The sequence below is a fragment of the Salvelinus fontinalis genome, chromosome 7, assembly GCF_029448725.1.
Source record: "Salvelinus fontinalis isolate EN_2023a chromosome 7, ASM2944872v1, whole genome shotgun sequence".
Classification (NCBI taxonomy): Eukaryota; Metazoa; Chordata; class Actinopteri; order Salmoniformes; family Salmonidae; genus Salvelinus; species Salvelinus fontinalis.
Window position 1 is genome coordinate 16,208,889 of NC_074671.1, and position 16,257 is coordinate 16,225,145.

Here is a 16,257-nt window from a genome sequence, read left to right on the forward strand (position 1 = left end):
GAGTGCTGCATCAAATGTCCTGGCCTCCACAATCCCCCGACCTAAACCAAATTGAGATGGTTTGGGATGAGTTGCACCGCAGAGTGAAGGAAAAGCAGCCAACAAGTGCTCAGCATATGTGGGAAGACGGATGGAAAAGCATTACAGGTGAAGCTGGTTGAGAGAATGCCAAGAGTGTGCAAAGCTGTCATCAAGGCAAAGGGTGGCTATTTGGAAAATATAAAATATATTTTGATTTGTTTCACACTTTTTTGGACTTCATGATTCCTTATGTGTTATTTCATAGTTTTGATGTCTTCACTATTATTCTACAATGTAGATAATAGTAAAAAAACATTAAGAAAATGGCTTGTAGCCATCCCGGAAGGGCGAGTAGCAGTGATCAAGTGTTTTAGCAGCGCGAGTACTACAGTCAATGTGTTGGTAGAACTTTGGTAGTGTTTTCCTCATATTTGCTTTGTTACAATCCCCAGCTACAATAAATGTGGTCTCAGGATATGTGGTTTCCAGTTTGCACAAAGTCCAGTGTAGTTCTTTGATGGCCATCGTGGTATCGGCTTGAGAGGGAATATACACAGCTGTGACTAAAACTGAAAATAATTATCTTGGGAGGTAATACAGTTGGAATTTGAATATACACAGCTGTGACTAAAACTGAAAATAATTATCTTGGGAGGTAATACAGTTGGAATTTGATTGTGAGGTATTCTAGGTCGGGTGAACTAAAGGACTTGAGTTTCAGTACGTTACCACAATCATACCTTGAGTAGTTCATCGTAAAACATACCCCACCGTGTTGTGGGTGTGTGTGTGTGTGTGTGTGTGTGTGTGTGTGTGTGTGTGTGTGTGTGTGTGTGTGTGTGTGTGTGTGTATGCGTGAGTGCGTGTGTTCGAGACTTACACGATGGCATCAACACAGGGTGGCATGGCATTTTGGATGTGGTATCCTTGCAGTCTAAATTTGATGTGAGAGTCAGACACACTTGTGCAGCAACTTGTGGTTACCTTAGTTGGCCGACGATCTGATAGATGAAAGGGAGTGAGAGAGAAAGGGAGACAGAGAAAGACAGAAATAAAATATTTAGACAGGCAGCCCAATTCTGTTCTTTTGTTTTTACTAATTGGTATTTTGACCAATCAGATCAGCTCTGAAAAAGCTCTGATGTGAAAGAGATCTGATGTGATTGGTCAAAAGACCATTTAGTGAAAAAGATTAATGAGAATGGGCTGCCTGTGTAAACACAGCCTCTGATCTCTAAACTAACCATAAACATGGTGTGTTTAAGTTTGTATTTATTATGGATCCCCATTATCTCTTCCTGGGGTCCAGCTAAATTAGGGCAATTTATACAATTTAAAAAACATTACAATACATTCACAAAAGGCAACCGGTGGCTATTTGAAGAATCTAAAATCTATTTTGATTTGTTTCACACTTTTTTGGTGTAACGGCTGGTTTCCTCCTCTTCGTCTGAAGAGGAGGTGTAGCAGGGATCGGACCAAGACGCAGAGTGGTAAGTGTCCATGTTTTAATAATATAAACTGAACACGACAACAAATACAAAATAACAAAAGTGAAACTAACCGAAACAGTCCCGTGTGGCACAAACACTGACACAGAAGACAAACACCCACAAACCAACAGTGAAAACAGGCAACCTAAATATGGTTCCCAATCAGAGACAATGCAAAACACCTGTATCAGGCCAATTGACAAAACCTAAACATAGAAACACATAACATAGACTGCCCACCCCAACTCACGCCCTGACCATACTAACTAAAGACAAAACAAAGGAAAATAAAGGTCAGAACGTGACATTTGGTTACGTCATGATTCCATGTGTTATTTCATAGTTTTGATGACTTCACTATTATTCTACAATGTAGAAAATAGTAAAAATAAAGAAAAACCCTTGAATGAGTAGGTGCTCTAAAACTTTTCACTGCTACTGTATAAACTTTCTTTTTGGGGGGGAGGGGAAAAAACATTTAGAGTACAGATTATTGTATGGGACAATAAACAACATTTTTTGAGAAAGATAATTAGAAAAATAAAATATTGAGTAAATGTATTTATTTGTTTATTTTCATTTTGATAATAGATGAAAATTCACTGAATTTAAGGTTATTTGTTGATGTAAAAATACATATTTACTGATTTTAAGGTTGCGCCATTAAATTTGTAGTGGGATGGGGTCACAAGAAATTATTGGGGAAGAAATTGGGTCCCCACTGAAAAAGTTTGAATACCACTGATGTAGAGGGTGGTATAAAGGCAATTCGTAATCCAATTCCAAATTTGCCTTGAGGCCACAGGTATGTGATGCCGCAGTGAGACGCACTTCCAAAGCAACTACAGAACAGGGCATCCAAAGCTTCGATAGTGGGCAAACAAACATTTATTTTTCAAACAAAAGGTAATTTCATAGGCTTTATTCCGGCGATGATCAACGTCAAAGCCATCAGAGTTAAACTGTAGACAAAAGGTAGACTAGTAGCAGCTTTCTAAGTCTTGACGTAGAGTAGTGGTCAAAAAACTGTAAGTTAAGCCATACCTGAGGCCTAGTAGACCCATACTGACAAAAACTAAATAGCTAAAGGGAAGGGGAACATGGGGAAAAAGGGGTGTGCCCAGGAAAGGCTCCATAATGCTTTTAAATAGCCATGATAACCATGATAGAAAAACCAAAAACAGGAGTTCATCAAACATACTCCATAATTCATTATGAAATATTTATACTTACATTCAATAATACTATTATTATAAATGGTGCAAAACAATGAATATAGCACAAATAAAGAAAATGGGAATTTAGGTCCAACAGGTGGCAAAATATTTTTAACATTTGGCAATGCACCAGGGCTGTATTCATTACTGCACACTGTAACAAAATGTTTCGCAGCAGAAAATGATTTCCTGTAAGGACCTTTTATATGGTACACCGTTATTATACCAATATTGATCAATACTAAGAAAGATATGTACACACAGAGATTTTGTATCTGCAAATGTTTTTTCTATGGGGTTCGGATAAGTTGATGGATAACAGAGAGGAGAGCTATCTGTGATATTTCTGCAACTCTTCCCATCGTTTTACGTACATAAAACGTTGAAATTCGATTTTTTTGGGGACGAACCGCATGGATACAAAACAAAAATGACAAATGCATAAATGACATCCATCTCTACGTGGCTGCGATTTAGTTGGAGTGATTTGTGAGTCCCAAACCGTCAACTGTTTGTGTTTGGGTGCGATTGCATTATACAGGGACAACACCGATCGAGAGCCACTGTAAGCAAGTAGGACCCGTGTGTGTAAATGTGTATGTGTGTGTAAACCTTTTGTAACAGGGCAGATGTGTCTGAACAGTAGAACTAAGGAGGAAACTGATGATAATTCCTGATGGTTAGACCAGCTGTCAGCGTGCCAACGGGGCTGTCTAACAGTAGCTAACAGGCAGGGTTTTGGGCCTCCCTCCTACAAAATGGGGTTCTGGGAAGTGCTTATGTGGCACCTTTGTCCTCCTTCCCCCTTCATTATTTCCTCTGTTTTTACATGTTGCTCTCTGTCCTTCTCTCTGTCTCTCTCTCTTTCTCTCTCTGTCTGTCTGTCTCTCTCTCTCTCTCTCTTTCTCTCTCTGTCTGTCTGTCTCTCTCTCTGTCTCTCTATCTCTCTCTCTCTTTCTCTCTCTGTCTGTCTGTCTCTCTCTCTTTCTCTCTCTGTCTCTCTCTCTGTCTCTCTCTCTGTCTCTCTCTGTCTCTCTGTCTGTCTGTCTCTCTGTCTCTCTCTATCGCTCTGTAATTACGTAGTCTCTGATTGGTCAGGTGGCTGAGCTGACAGCAGCCAATAGCAGCTCTGGTAGCAGTGCCCCCCCCCCGATCCCCCAGGAAGGTGTGTGTGTGTGTTAATGATTAGGGGTCTGTTTAAAACCAGACGGAACCATTTGTGGGGGCACAGTTTGTCAGTAGGGCCAGAGGGACAGGGTGCACCAGGAGACTCACACACACTTGAACATCCAGCCTCTGAACCGAACCAGGCCAGGCGGCTTCGTCTGATACAGCCGCTCCTCAAGATCCAACAGAAAATCAACTACACACAATACAGGTAAGACAACAACGGGTTCAAGGTTTCGGTTGTTTGTTGACACCTTAAATATCACATATTGATCAAAACTGACCTGATGTCTGTCAGGTTGGTGAGTCAATCTCTTCAGGATGAGATTAGATTGGTCTGATTAACAGAGAGATGGGGACCAGAGAGACTCTAGGTCAGGATTAAGTTCAGTTCAAGGTTAGGTTTAAGTCCAGTTTAAGGTCAAAGTTAGAACGTTGAAGTGCTCTGCCTCTGAAACACCTGTAGCCTGTGTAGGAGAGTCAACCAGCAGAGCAGCCTAAACCCCCTGATGAGACTCAGGCTTGCAGACAGAACACCCTCTGAGGCTGCAGTTTAGACGGGTGGAATCAGACCCAGTGGTGGCTATAGCCTGGAGACAATGTTTTTTTTTCTTGTGTCAAGCAAGACATCTAAAGATTGATTTAGTCCAACCAGGACACTGGGTAAAAGGCAGCACTTTATTTGAAAGTAAGTCGTTTTTACAGTGGTAGGTATTTAACTGAAATTGTCCATAGGAGAGGCGGATGCCATGGCTGGTGGGAGGAGAGCATCGTTCTCTGGTGTGCTCACTGTTGCTCTGCTAGCCACCATACTGCTGCCTGGTGAGTCACATGCATGCACGCTCAATCAAACATAGTTAAGGTCAGGATGGATGAAGGACTTTGTGATGGATGGAGTTTCTGATGGATGGGGTCCTGTGTGGCTCAGTGGGTAGAGCATGGTGTTTGCAATGCCAGGGTTGTGGGTTCAATTCCCACTGGGGAACAGTACGGGGGAAAAGTATGAAAATGTATGAACTTACTGTAAGTCACTCAGGAAAAGAGTGTCTGCTACATGACCTAAATGTTAAATGTGAATATTGATTCTCGACCTCACCAATCCTCAAGCCCAAGTTGAATCAGATCTGGGATACAACAACATTGTCCACTCAGAGACCAGCGTCTGATAATGACCTGTTATTATAACATGAAGTCATTTATGTAACTGCCTCCAGCCCAGGTGTTTCTGGTTATGTGTTGACATGATTGACAGTTCCCCTCAGGGGCGCTCTATACGGAATCTCCTCTTTCCTCTAAAACTGTCTCTCAAATAGACTCATAATTCTAACCTTAACTGACAAGGAGGGAGACGGGGAGGAGGGAATTTGGGTGCGTCCTTTCAGCGTTACAACTCTTGTAAAAGCTTATTACCTGTCAGCATCAGAGTCCCGCTCTCTCCTCGCTCCTGCACCCCTCCTCCTCGCTCCTCCTCCCCCTTCCTCCTCGCTCCTGCACCCCTCCCCTCCTCCATCCTGTAAAGACTGTTGTTTCCAGATGTCCCAGTCTTTTACTGGCTCCTTAAATGTAATACAGCAGATACACTGAGACAGCAACATTTACCCCAACACCACCCAGACCTCTCTCCCTCCCTCCATCCATCCATCCATCTCTCTCTCTACCTCCATCCCTCTGAAAACTGTTAACACCTCTTCCCTGTGGAGATAAAAGAGCATGCAGAGCTGTGTACTGTTTTCCACACACACACACACACACACACACACACACACACACACACACACACACACACACACACACACACACACACACACACACACACACACACACACACACACACACACACACACACATAAACACACACACACACACAGGTAGCTGGCGCAGTAGGGGTCCACTGTTACAGGCTCACCTATAAAATCTACAAAGAGCCGTAGTCACCGACCCTCCAGGCACTGCCAATTACCCTGGCCCTGTAAACCTGTGTGTGTGTTTAATCACACAAATTTCCACACAGTGTGCTATTAGTGTATGCAAGCGTTTTTGGGGTCTGCAGCTGACGTTGGCAACATCTGGCTCTGACAGTGTGTGTGTTTTCTCAGAATTCCTGTCGGCAGGGCCGGTGGTTCAGATGCTCAAAGGAGATGGTAAATATGGGACTACCTAACAAACACACTTAACACACTTTACATACACAACAATGTTTGATGCTTGATGTGTCTCCAGTAGGGGATGCCACTGAGGAGACAGCGGTTGCCATGGCGTCACCAAGGAGGCTTGTCCGTAACCGTAGAAACATCAGCTGGTACAAGCAACACTCAGACTTCTGGAGCTGGTACAAATACTTCACGGACAATGGAAACACGGAGGCAGTGAGTACACATTGAGGAGTTTAGGGAGTTATCTATGTTGGCCTCTTGGGAACCTGGTCCCAAGAGACCAACACTAACTACCCACCAACTATCAGAGTTGATTATCGTCTGCTTAGAGAATAAAAGGGATATTGTGTTTGAGAATGACATGGGAACCTGGGGGAACTCCCCAGGTATCTCTCTCCATGTTCTTGCTTATTTCCTAGCTTTTGCTTTCATCTTTACGAACCTCGTATATACTTAGTCCTTTTCTTTAATACCTCTAACCTCATATACCTCTAACCTCATACCGCTAACCTTATATACCTCTAACCTCATATACCTCTAACCTCATATACCTCTAACCTCATATACCGCTAACCTCATATACCTCTAACCTCATATACCTCTAACCTCATATACCTCTAACTTCATATACCTCTAACCTCATATACCTCTAACCTCATACCTCTATTCTCATATACCTCTAACCTCATATACCTCTAACCTCATACCTCTATTCTCATATACCTCTAACCTCATATACCTCTAACCTCATACCTCTATTCTCATATACCTCTAACCTCATATACCTCTAACCTCATATACCTCTAACCTCATATACCGCTAACCTCATATACCTCTAACCTCATATACCTCTAACCTCATATACCTCTAACTTCATATACCTCTAACCTCATATACCTCTAACCTCATACCTCTATTCTCATATACCTCTAACCTCATATACCTCTAACCTCATACCTCTATTCTCATATACCTCTAACCTCATATACCTCTAACCTCATACCTCTATTCTCATATACCTCTAACCTCATATACCTCTAACCTCATATACATCTAACCTCATATACCTCTAACCTCATATACATCTAACCTCATATTCCTCTCTATCCCCAGGTCCAGGAGCTGGACAAGGTCTACCTGGCCTACCTCCAGAATAAGAACCGCGCTGAGGGCCGTCGCTCCTACAAGGCCTACCTGGGTCACCTAGGGGACATCTACAAGGCCTGCGCTGACTCAGAGGACCCAAACTGTGTGGCCTCTGCAACCAACCGGCCCAAACCTGAACCCAAGACCCCTCCCAAGCCCGTCCCCGCCCCTGTCAAGGCCTGTGACCCCTACAGGTCAGTCATGTTAATTTATGTCTGTGTTATATAATTTATGCTCATGAATTGATTGTAATCTAATCTCCTGTGTAGGGACCCGTATTGTCTCTATGCCGCCCTGGCACGAGCCAAGAGCCAGCCCCCACCTTCCCCCGCTCCGGTCAAGGCCCCGGCCCCACTGTATGCACGCTCCCCTGTGGCCGTTAAAGACCCTCATTCTGGGCACTACTACTACTCCCCTGCCGTGCAGTCCTTCCTCTCCAAGGTACAGTATTACTACACTATTACTACTACTACTCCCCTGCCGTGCAGTGCTTTCTCTTCAAGGTACAGTATTACTACACTATTACTACTACTACTGCACTGCTACTACAGTATTACTACTACTACTACTACAGTATTACTACACTATTACTACTACTACTACATTATTACTACACTATTACTACTACTACAGTATTACTACACTACTACTACTACTGCTGTAAATTAACGTAGTCATGATTGTTTTTATTCCCGTCCAGGAGCAGAAGTCGGAGCTGCTGCGTATCTGTTCAGCGGAGGACGTGGAGTGTCTCCAGTTTCACCTGAGAGCTGCTTTTGGCCACAAGCCCTCCGCTGGGCCCCTGCCCTCCTACGCCCACCTGGGCTGTGACCCGAAAGACCCCTCTTGTAAACCCCAGCTGGTCCAGAAAGGCCCCTCTGGCCTCTTCCTCCGTTACCCCAACTGTGACCCCAGAGACCCTCGCTGCGCCTACGCTGCATCACTACAGGTAAGATCATCATCATTATTATTATTATTTTAGCTATTATAATTTTATTATCATGATCATGACCTACTGTCCTTCCGTCCCCAGGCACACCGTGCCCCCGCCCCCTACACCCCGACGGGTCCTGGTTCCTGCAACCCTCTGTTTGAGGATGGCTGTAACCCTCTCACCGCCACAAAGTTTGCCACGGCACCGGAGAAGTTCAAGGAGGAACACAAAGACGATCCCGCCGCAATGCGCGCCGCGGCCCCTGAGCAACGCAGTGACCCATTCACTATGTACAGGGATGCTTATGCTAACGCTAATGCTAACCGCCAAGCCAATGCTCCCAGCGCTCCATATAGTGACCCATATGCCATGTACCGCCAAGCCAGTGCTACCAGCGCTCCAGCTAGCGACCCATATGCCATGTACCGCCAAGCTATTGCTAACGCTCAAGCTAACGACCCAAACGGCATGTACAAACAAGCTAATGCTAACACTAATACTAACGATCCCTTTGCAATGTTTCGTGAAGCCGCAACCTCCATGCACAGACGTACCCACCCCTCCCCCCAGGGGCAGGCCCCCGTCCCACCTCCCCGCTATGAGGAAGCCCCCAAGGAGGATCGCCACCCGTTGGGCCCCCGAGGAAAGACCAAGGAGGGCTACGAATGCTACATTGGCTATGACCAGGAGTGCTACCCAATAACCCGCACAGAGCCGCGTTCCGGTGCCCACCGTAACACCGCCTACCCCGCCGAGCCCTACGAGCCACATCTCAACGCTGATGGATCACGGAACGGAGTCATGGAGCCTTCCGACCCCGACTGTGACCCGGAGTATGACACCAACTGCCGCCTGCGCCGTTACCAAACCCAGGAGGAGCTGCTGCCATACGCCAATGCCCAGGCTGAACACCATGGGGGGCCAGAGGCAGAGCCCAGCCAGGACCACAGTTACAGCCAGGGAGAGCCAGAGAGAGACAGCGAGGCAGAGTCAGAGCCATACCAGAGTGGCCAGGAGGAGACCTACGGGGCTTATCCCCCTCCCTCGCAGGGGCTGTCATACGGGTCCTACCCCTCACCCCAGCGGGGAATGCCCAGCTTCCAAGACATGCTGAGAGGATACGGAGACCAGTACCCTGAACAGGACGACCACAGAGCATACGCTGCTGACTACAGCAAAAAATAAGTAAACACACACACACACTGCATACACGAAGACACACTACATATGCCATAAAGACTACAACAACAAAAACGAACCAACACACCAGCTAAAATGGGAGCAGATGACGTGGGACACTATTTAATACAAAATAATAATAGAAGACTGAAGTCTGACACACATATGTCATGTACGCACGCGCGAACAGGCACGCGCGAACAGGCACACACACACGCAGTAAAGTGCTCTTAGCAGTAGGAGTTTCTCTCCACTAGATGTTTTTAGATGTTTTATCTGGCAGTTTGTTAGCTTTTATTGATTGATTGACAATAATTGACAATTGATTGATCCCCTCCTTATTTAATAAATTCTCGCAGCTTCGCTTCTGTAGCTACAAACCTCACATGCTTTTTGTGTTTGTTTTGTTCATGATGTATTATGTAAAGTTTTTTTTCCACTTTGAATGTTTTAAATAAAAGCTTTGAAAAACGTGTATTTTACTCTTTATGTCCATGTTCTCGACCCCTATTTGCCATCCATGGTAATATTATCTACTGACCCCTATAGGCCAACAGCGGTAATATTGTCTACTGACCCCTATAGGCCAACAGTGGTAATATTATCTAATGACCCCTATAGGCCAACAGTGGTAATATTATCTACTGACCCCTATAGGCCAACAGTGGTAATATTATCTATTGACCCCTATAGGCCAACAGTGGTAATATTATCTATTGACCCCTATAGGCCAACAGTGGTAATATTATCTATTGACCCCTATAGGCCAACAGTGGTAATATTATCTACTGACCCCTATAGGCCAACAGTGGTAATATTATCTATTGACCCCTATAGGCCAACAGTGGTAATATTATCTACTGACCCCTATAGGCCAACAGTGGTAATATTATCTATTGACCCCTATAGGCCAACAGTGGTAATATTATCTACTGACCCCTATAGGCCAACAGTGGTAATATTGTCTACTGACCTCTATAGGCCAACAGTGGTAATATTATCTATTGACCCCTATAGGCCAACAGTGGTAATATTATCTATTGACCCCTATAGGCCAACAGTGGTAATATTATCTATTGACCCCTATAGGCCAACAGTGGTAATATTATCTATTGACCCCTATAGGCCAACAGCGGTAATATTATCTATTGACCCCTATAGGCCAACAGTGGTAATATTATCTATTGACCCCTATAGGCCAACAGTGGTAATATTATCTATTGACCCCTATAGGCCAACAGTGGTAATATTATCTATTGACCCCTATAGGCCAACAGTGGTAATATTATCTATTGACCCCTATAGGCCAACAGTGGTAATATTATCTATTGATCCCTATAGGCCAACAGTGGTTATATTATCTATTGACCACTAAAGGCCAACAGTGGTAATATTATCTATTGACCCCTATAGGCCAACAGTGGTAATATTATCTATTGACCCCTATAGGCCAACAGTGGTAATATTATCTATTGGCCCCTATGTGCCATCAATGGTAATATTATATACTGACCCCTATACACTTATAAAACATTACGGTACTTCAAATACCTAAATTGATGTTGACTCCTTTAAAAACTTCTCTGGGATATGTGGGACGATAGCGTACCACCTAACCAACAGCCAGTGAAATTGCAGGGCGCCAAATACACAACAACAGAAATCTCATAATTAAAATTCCTCAAACATACAAGTATTATACACCATTTAAAGATAAACTTCTCGTTAATCCAGCCACAGTGTCTGATTTCAAAAAGGATTTACGGCGAAAGCCCACCTTGCGATTATGTTAAGTCAGTACATAGCCACAGAAAAACATACACAGCCATTTTTCCAGCCAAAGAGAGGAGTAACAAAAAGCAGAAATAGAGTTAAAATGAATCACTAACTTTTGATGATCTTCATCAGATGATACTCATAGGACTTCATGTTACACAATACATGTATGTTTTGTTCGGTAAAGTTCATATTTATATCCAAAAATCTGAGTTTAGGCGGGACGCTACTGTCTCACTTGGCCAAAAGCTAGAGAAAATACAGCGCGTCAAATTCAAATAAATTACTATAAAAATCTAACTTTCATTAAATCACACATGAAAGATACCAAATTAAAGCTACACTGGTTGTGAATCCAGCCAACATGTCAGAATTCAAATAGGCTTATCGGCGAAAGCAAACGATGCTATTATCTGAGGATAGCACCATTGTAAACAAAGAGAGAGAAGCATATTTCAACCCTGCAGGCGCGACACAAAACGCAGAAATAAAAATATAATTCATGCCTTACCTTTGACGAGCTTCTTTTGTTGGCACTCCAATATGTCCCATAAACATTACAAATGGTCCTTTTGTTCGATTAATTCCGTCGATATATATCCAAAATGTCCATTTATTTGGCGCGTTTGATCCAGAAAAACACTGGTTCCAACGTGCTCAACGTGGCTACAAAATATTTCAAAGGTTACCTGTAAACTTTGCCAAAACATTTCAAACTACTTTTGTAATACAACTTTAGGTATTTTTTTACGTAAATAATCGATAAAATTGAAGACGGGATGATCTGTGTTCAATACAGGATTTAAACAAACTGTAGCATGCTTTCTGGTTACGCGCCTCTAACAAACAGTACACTTCACTCAACCCTCGTTCTGAACAGGGCTACTTCTTCATTACACAAAGGAAAAATCCTCAACCAATTTCTAAAGACTGTTGACATCCAGTGGAAGCGGTAGGAACTGCAAGAAGGTCCCTTAGAATTCTGGATTCCCAATGAAAACTCATTGAAAAGAGAGTGACCTCAAAAAAAAGAAATCTGAATGGTTTGTCCTCGGGGTTTCGCCTGCTAAATAAGTTCTGTTATACTCACAGACATGATTCAAACAGTTTCAGAAACTTCAGAGTGTTTTCTATCCAAATCCACTAATAATATGCATATCTTATCTTCTGGGGATGAGTAGCTGGCAGTTGAATTTGGGTATGCTTTTCATCCAAATGTGAAAATGCTGCCTCCTATCCTAGAGAAGTTAAAATACACCTGGAGTTAGCGAGTGCACACATTGGGGAGAAGGGTACAGAGAAAATGAACACGGAGAGAAGGGGAAGAAATGTAAATACGTTTTGAAAATCTCTCCTCCCCCAACTCTCCAACCTCTCCCACCTTTCTCCAACCCACAGAAAGATAAGAAAAAAACACTGTTTGAAACATCAACTCAACTTTATCGATCCAAGAGGACTCAGTAACAACAGCTGTGAGACCAGAGGGAAAACACTCACACAGCTCTGTGTGTGTTTGTGCGGCAGATTGATCTTTATCTTTGCAGAACTAGACTGAGATGATAATGAACACACGCTGGCCCTCTGGGCTGGAGTCCAGCTGGAAACACTGACAGACAGAAGAAATAAGAGGGAGATTGTGAGGATGGGGAGGGAGGGAGAGTGTGAGGATGGGGAGGGAGGGAGAGAGTGAGGATGGGGAGGGAGGGAGAGTGTGAGGATGGGAAGGGAGGGAGAGTGTGAGGATGGGAAGGGAGGGAGAGTGTGAGGATGGGGAGGGAGGGAGAGTGTGAGGATGGGGAGGGAGGGAGAGTGTGAGGATGGGGAGGGAGAGTGTGAGGATGGGGAGGGAGAGTGTGAGGATGGGGAGGGAGGGAGAGTGTGAGGATGGGAAGGGAGGGAGAGTGTGAGGATGGGGAGGGAGGGAGAGTGTGAGGATGGGAAGGGAGGGAGAGTGTGAGGATGGGGAGGGAGGGAGAGTGTGATGATGGGAAGGGAGGGAGAGTGTGAGGATGGGGAGGGAGGGAGAGTGTGAGGATGGGGAGGGAGGGAGAGTGTGAGGATGGGGAGGGAGAGTGTGAGGATGGGGAGGGAGAGTGTGAGGATGGGGAGGGAGGGAGAGTGTGAGGATGGGGAGGGAGGGAGAGTGTGAGGATGGGGAGGGAGAGTGTGAGGATGGGGAGGGAGAGTGTGAGTATGCGGAGGGAGGGAGGGAGAGTGTGAGGATGGGGAGGGAGAGTGTGAGGATGGGGAGGGAGAGTGTGAGTATGCGGAGGGAGGGAGGGAGAGTGTGAGGATGGGGAGGGAGAGTGTGAGGATGGGGAGGGAGAGTGTGAGTATGCGGAGGGAGGGAGAGTGTGAGGATGGGGAAGGAGGGAGAGAGTAAGGATGGGGAGGGAGAGTGTGAGGATGGGGAGGGATGGAGAGTGTGAGGATGGGGAGGAAGGGAGAGAGTGAGGATGGGGAGGGAGGGAGGGAGGGAGGGAGGGAGGGAGGGAGGGAGGGAGGGAGGGAGGGAGGGAAGGAGGGAGGGAGGGGATGGGGAGGGAGAGTGTGAGGATGGGGAGGAAGGGAGAGAGTGAGGATGGGGAGGGAGGGAGAGAGTGAGGATGGGGGTGAAGGAGAGAGTAAGGATGGGGAGGGAGGGAGGGAGTCAGGGAGAGGATGGGGAGGGAGAGTGTGAGGATGGGGAGGGAGGGTGGAGAGAGTGAGGATGGGGAGGGAGGGAGAGAGTGAGGATGGGAAATAAGAGGGAGGAAGAGTGGGGATGGGGAGGGAGAGTGTGAGGATGGGAAATAAGAGGGTGGAGAGAGTGAGGATGGGGAGGGAGGGAGAGAGTGAGGATGGGAAATAAGAGGGAGGAAGAGTGAGGATGGGGAGGGAGGAAGAGTGGGGATGGGGATGGAGGGAGAGTGAGAGGATGGGGAGGGAGGGAGAGTGCGAGGATGGGGAGGGAGGGAGAAAGGAAACAAAGAGTGAGAAAGAGAGCAGAAGGGTGCAAAGGAGAAAGAGAAAGAACAGAGAGTTCTAGTTACATTTAGTATTTAATATATCTTCTCTCAGAGAACAAGTGGTGAGAGATGGAGGAGAGGGAGAGAGGTGGTGATAGAGGGAGAGGTGGGGATAGGGAGAGAGGTGGGGATAGGGAGAGAGGTGGGGATAGGGAGAGAGGTGGAGGACAGGGAGAGAGGTGGGGATAGAGAGAGAGGTGGGGATAGAGAGAGAGGTGGGGATAGAGAGAGGTGGGGATAGAGAGAGAGGTGGGGATAGAGAGAGAGGTGGGGATAGGGAGAGAGGTGGGGGACAGGGAGAGAGGTGGAGGACAGGGAGAGAGGTGGGGATAGAGAGAGGTGGGGATAGAGAGAGAGGTGGGGATAGAGAGAGAGGTGGGGATAGGGGGAGAGGTGGAGGACAGGGAGAGAGGTGGGGATAGAGAGAGAGGTGGGGATAGGGGGAGAGGTGGAGGACAGGGAGAGAGGTGGAGGACAGGAAAAGAGGTGGGGATAGGGAGAGAGGTGGGGGACAGGGAGAGAGGTGGAGGACAGGGAGAGAGGTGGGGATAGGGAGAGAGGTGGGGATAGAGAGAGAGGTGGGGCTGGGAGAGAGGTGGGGGACAGGGAGAGAGGTGGAGGATGGGGAGAGAGGTGGAGGACATGGAGAGAGGTGGAGGACAGGAAAAGAGGTGGGGATAGGGAGAGAGGTGGGGATAGAGAGAGAGGTGGGGATAGGGAGAGAGGTGGAGGACAGAAAAAGAGGCGGGGATAGGGAGAGAGGTGGGGGATAGGGAGAGAGGTGGAGGACAGGGAGAGCGTGGTAGGATAGGGAAAGAGGTGGGGGACAGGGAGAGAGGTGGGGGATAGGGAAAGAGTAGGGGACAGGGAGAGAGGTGTGGAGGATAGGGAGAGAGATGGAAGATAGGGAAAGAGGTGGGGATAGGGAGAGAGATGGAAGATAGGGAGAGAGGTGGGGATAGGGAGAGAAGCGGGGGATAGGGAGAGAGGTGGAGGATAGGGAGAGAGGTGGGGATAGGGAGAGAGGTGTGGATAGGGAGAGAGGTGTGGAGGATAGGGAGAGAGGTGGGGATAGGGAGAGAGGTGTGGAGGATAGGGAGAGAGGTGGAAGATAGGGAGAGAGGTGGGGATAGGGAGAGAGGTGGGGATAGGGAGAGAGGTGGGGATAGGGAGAGAGGTGGGGATAGGGAGAGAGGTGGGGATAGGGAGAGAGGTGGGGATAGGGAGAGAGGTGTGGATCGGGAGAGAGGTGTGGAGGATAGGGAGAGAGGTGGAAGATAGGGAGAGAGGTGGGGATAGGGAGAGAGGTGGGGATAGGGAGAGAGGTGTGGATCGGGAGAGAGGTGTGGAGGATAGGGAGAGAGGTGGAAGATAGGGAGAGAGGTGGGGATAGGGAGAGAGGTGTGGAGGATAGGGAGAGAGTAGGAGGACATGGAGAGAGGTGGGGATAGGGAGAGTGGTGGGAGATATGGAGAGAGGTGGGGGACAGGGAAAGAGGTGACCAGTCTGAATGACCAGTCTCTCCTGTCTCTCCCTGTCATCCCTCTCGTCTCTCTATCCCTGTCGTCCTTCTTTCCCATCTCTCACTGCCGCCACACTCTCCCGTCTGTACCTGCCGTCCCTCCCTCCCGTCTCTCCCTGCTGTCCCTGCCGTCCCTCTCTCCTGTCTCTTCCTGCCATCCCTCTCTCCCGTCTCTCCCTGCCATCCCTCTCTCTTGTCTCTTCCTGTTGTCCCTCTCTCTCGTCTCTCCCTGTTGTCCCTCTCTCTTGTCTCTCCCTGTCGTCCCTCTCTCTTGTCTCTCCCTGTTGTCCCTCTCTCTCGTCTCTCCCTGTTGTCCCTCTCTCTTGTCTCTCCCTGCCATCCCTCTCTCTTGTCTCTCTATGTTGTCCCTCTCTCTCGTCTCTCCCTGTTGTCCCTATCTCTCGTCTCTCCCTGCCGTCTCTCTCTCCCATCTCTCCCTGCCGCCCCTCTCTCCCTGTCGTCCTTCTCTTCCGTCTCTGCCTTTCGTCCCTCTCTTCTGTCTCTCCCTTTCGTCCCTCTCTCCCGTCTCTCCCTGCCGCCCCTCTCTCCCTGCCGTCCCTCTCTTCCGTCTCTCCCTTTCGTCCCTCTCTTCTGTCTCTCCCTTTCGTCCCTCTCTCCCGTCTCTCCCTGCCGCCCCTCTC

At 47.0% G+C, this 16,257-nt stretch overlaps 1 protein-coding gene across 3 annotated transcripts; it reads left to right on the top strand.

Moving 5' to 3' along the window:
- The first annotated feature begins 274 nt into the window (after positions 1-274).
- On the top strand, positions 275-9,785 carry LOC129859079 (uncharacterized). Of its 3 annotated transcripts, none has more exons than XM_055928436.1 (8): positions 275-4,109; positions 4,634-4,720; positions 5,995-6,039; positions 6,119-6,264; positions 7,165-7,391; positions 7,467-7,638; positions 7,898-8,146; positions 8,231-9,785. In XM_055928436.1, exons 2-8 carry the CDS (start codon positions 4,648-4,650, stop codon positions 9,314-9,316), a joined length of 1,998 nt encoding a protein of 665 aa, XP_055784411.1. In that variant the 5' UTR covers positions 275-4,109; positions 4,634-4,647; the 3' UTR covers positions 9,317-9,785. The 3 variants fall into 3 exon arrangements, with proteins under 3 accessions (XP_055784411.1, XP_055784413.1, XP_055784412.1); XM_055928438.1 differs by having other exon boundaries at positions 6,122-6,264; XM_055928437.1 differs by lacking the exon at positions 275-4,109 and having other exon boundaries at positions 4,116-4,720.
- The last annotated feature ends 6,472 nt before the right edge of the window (positions 9,786-16,257 follow it).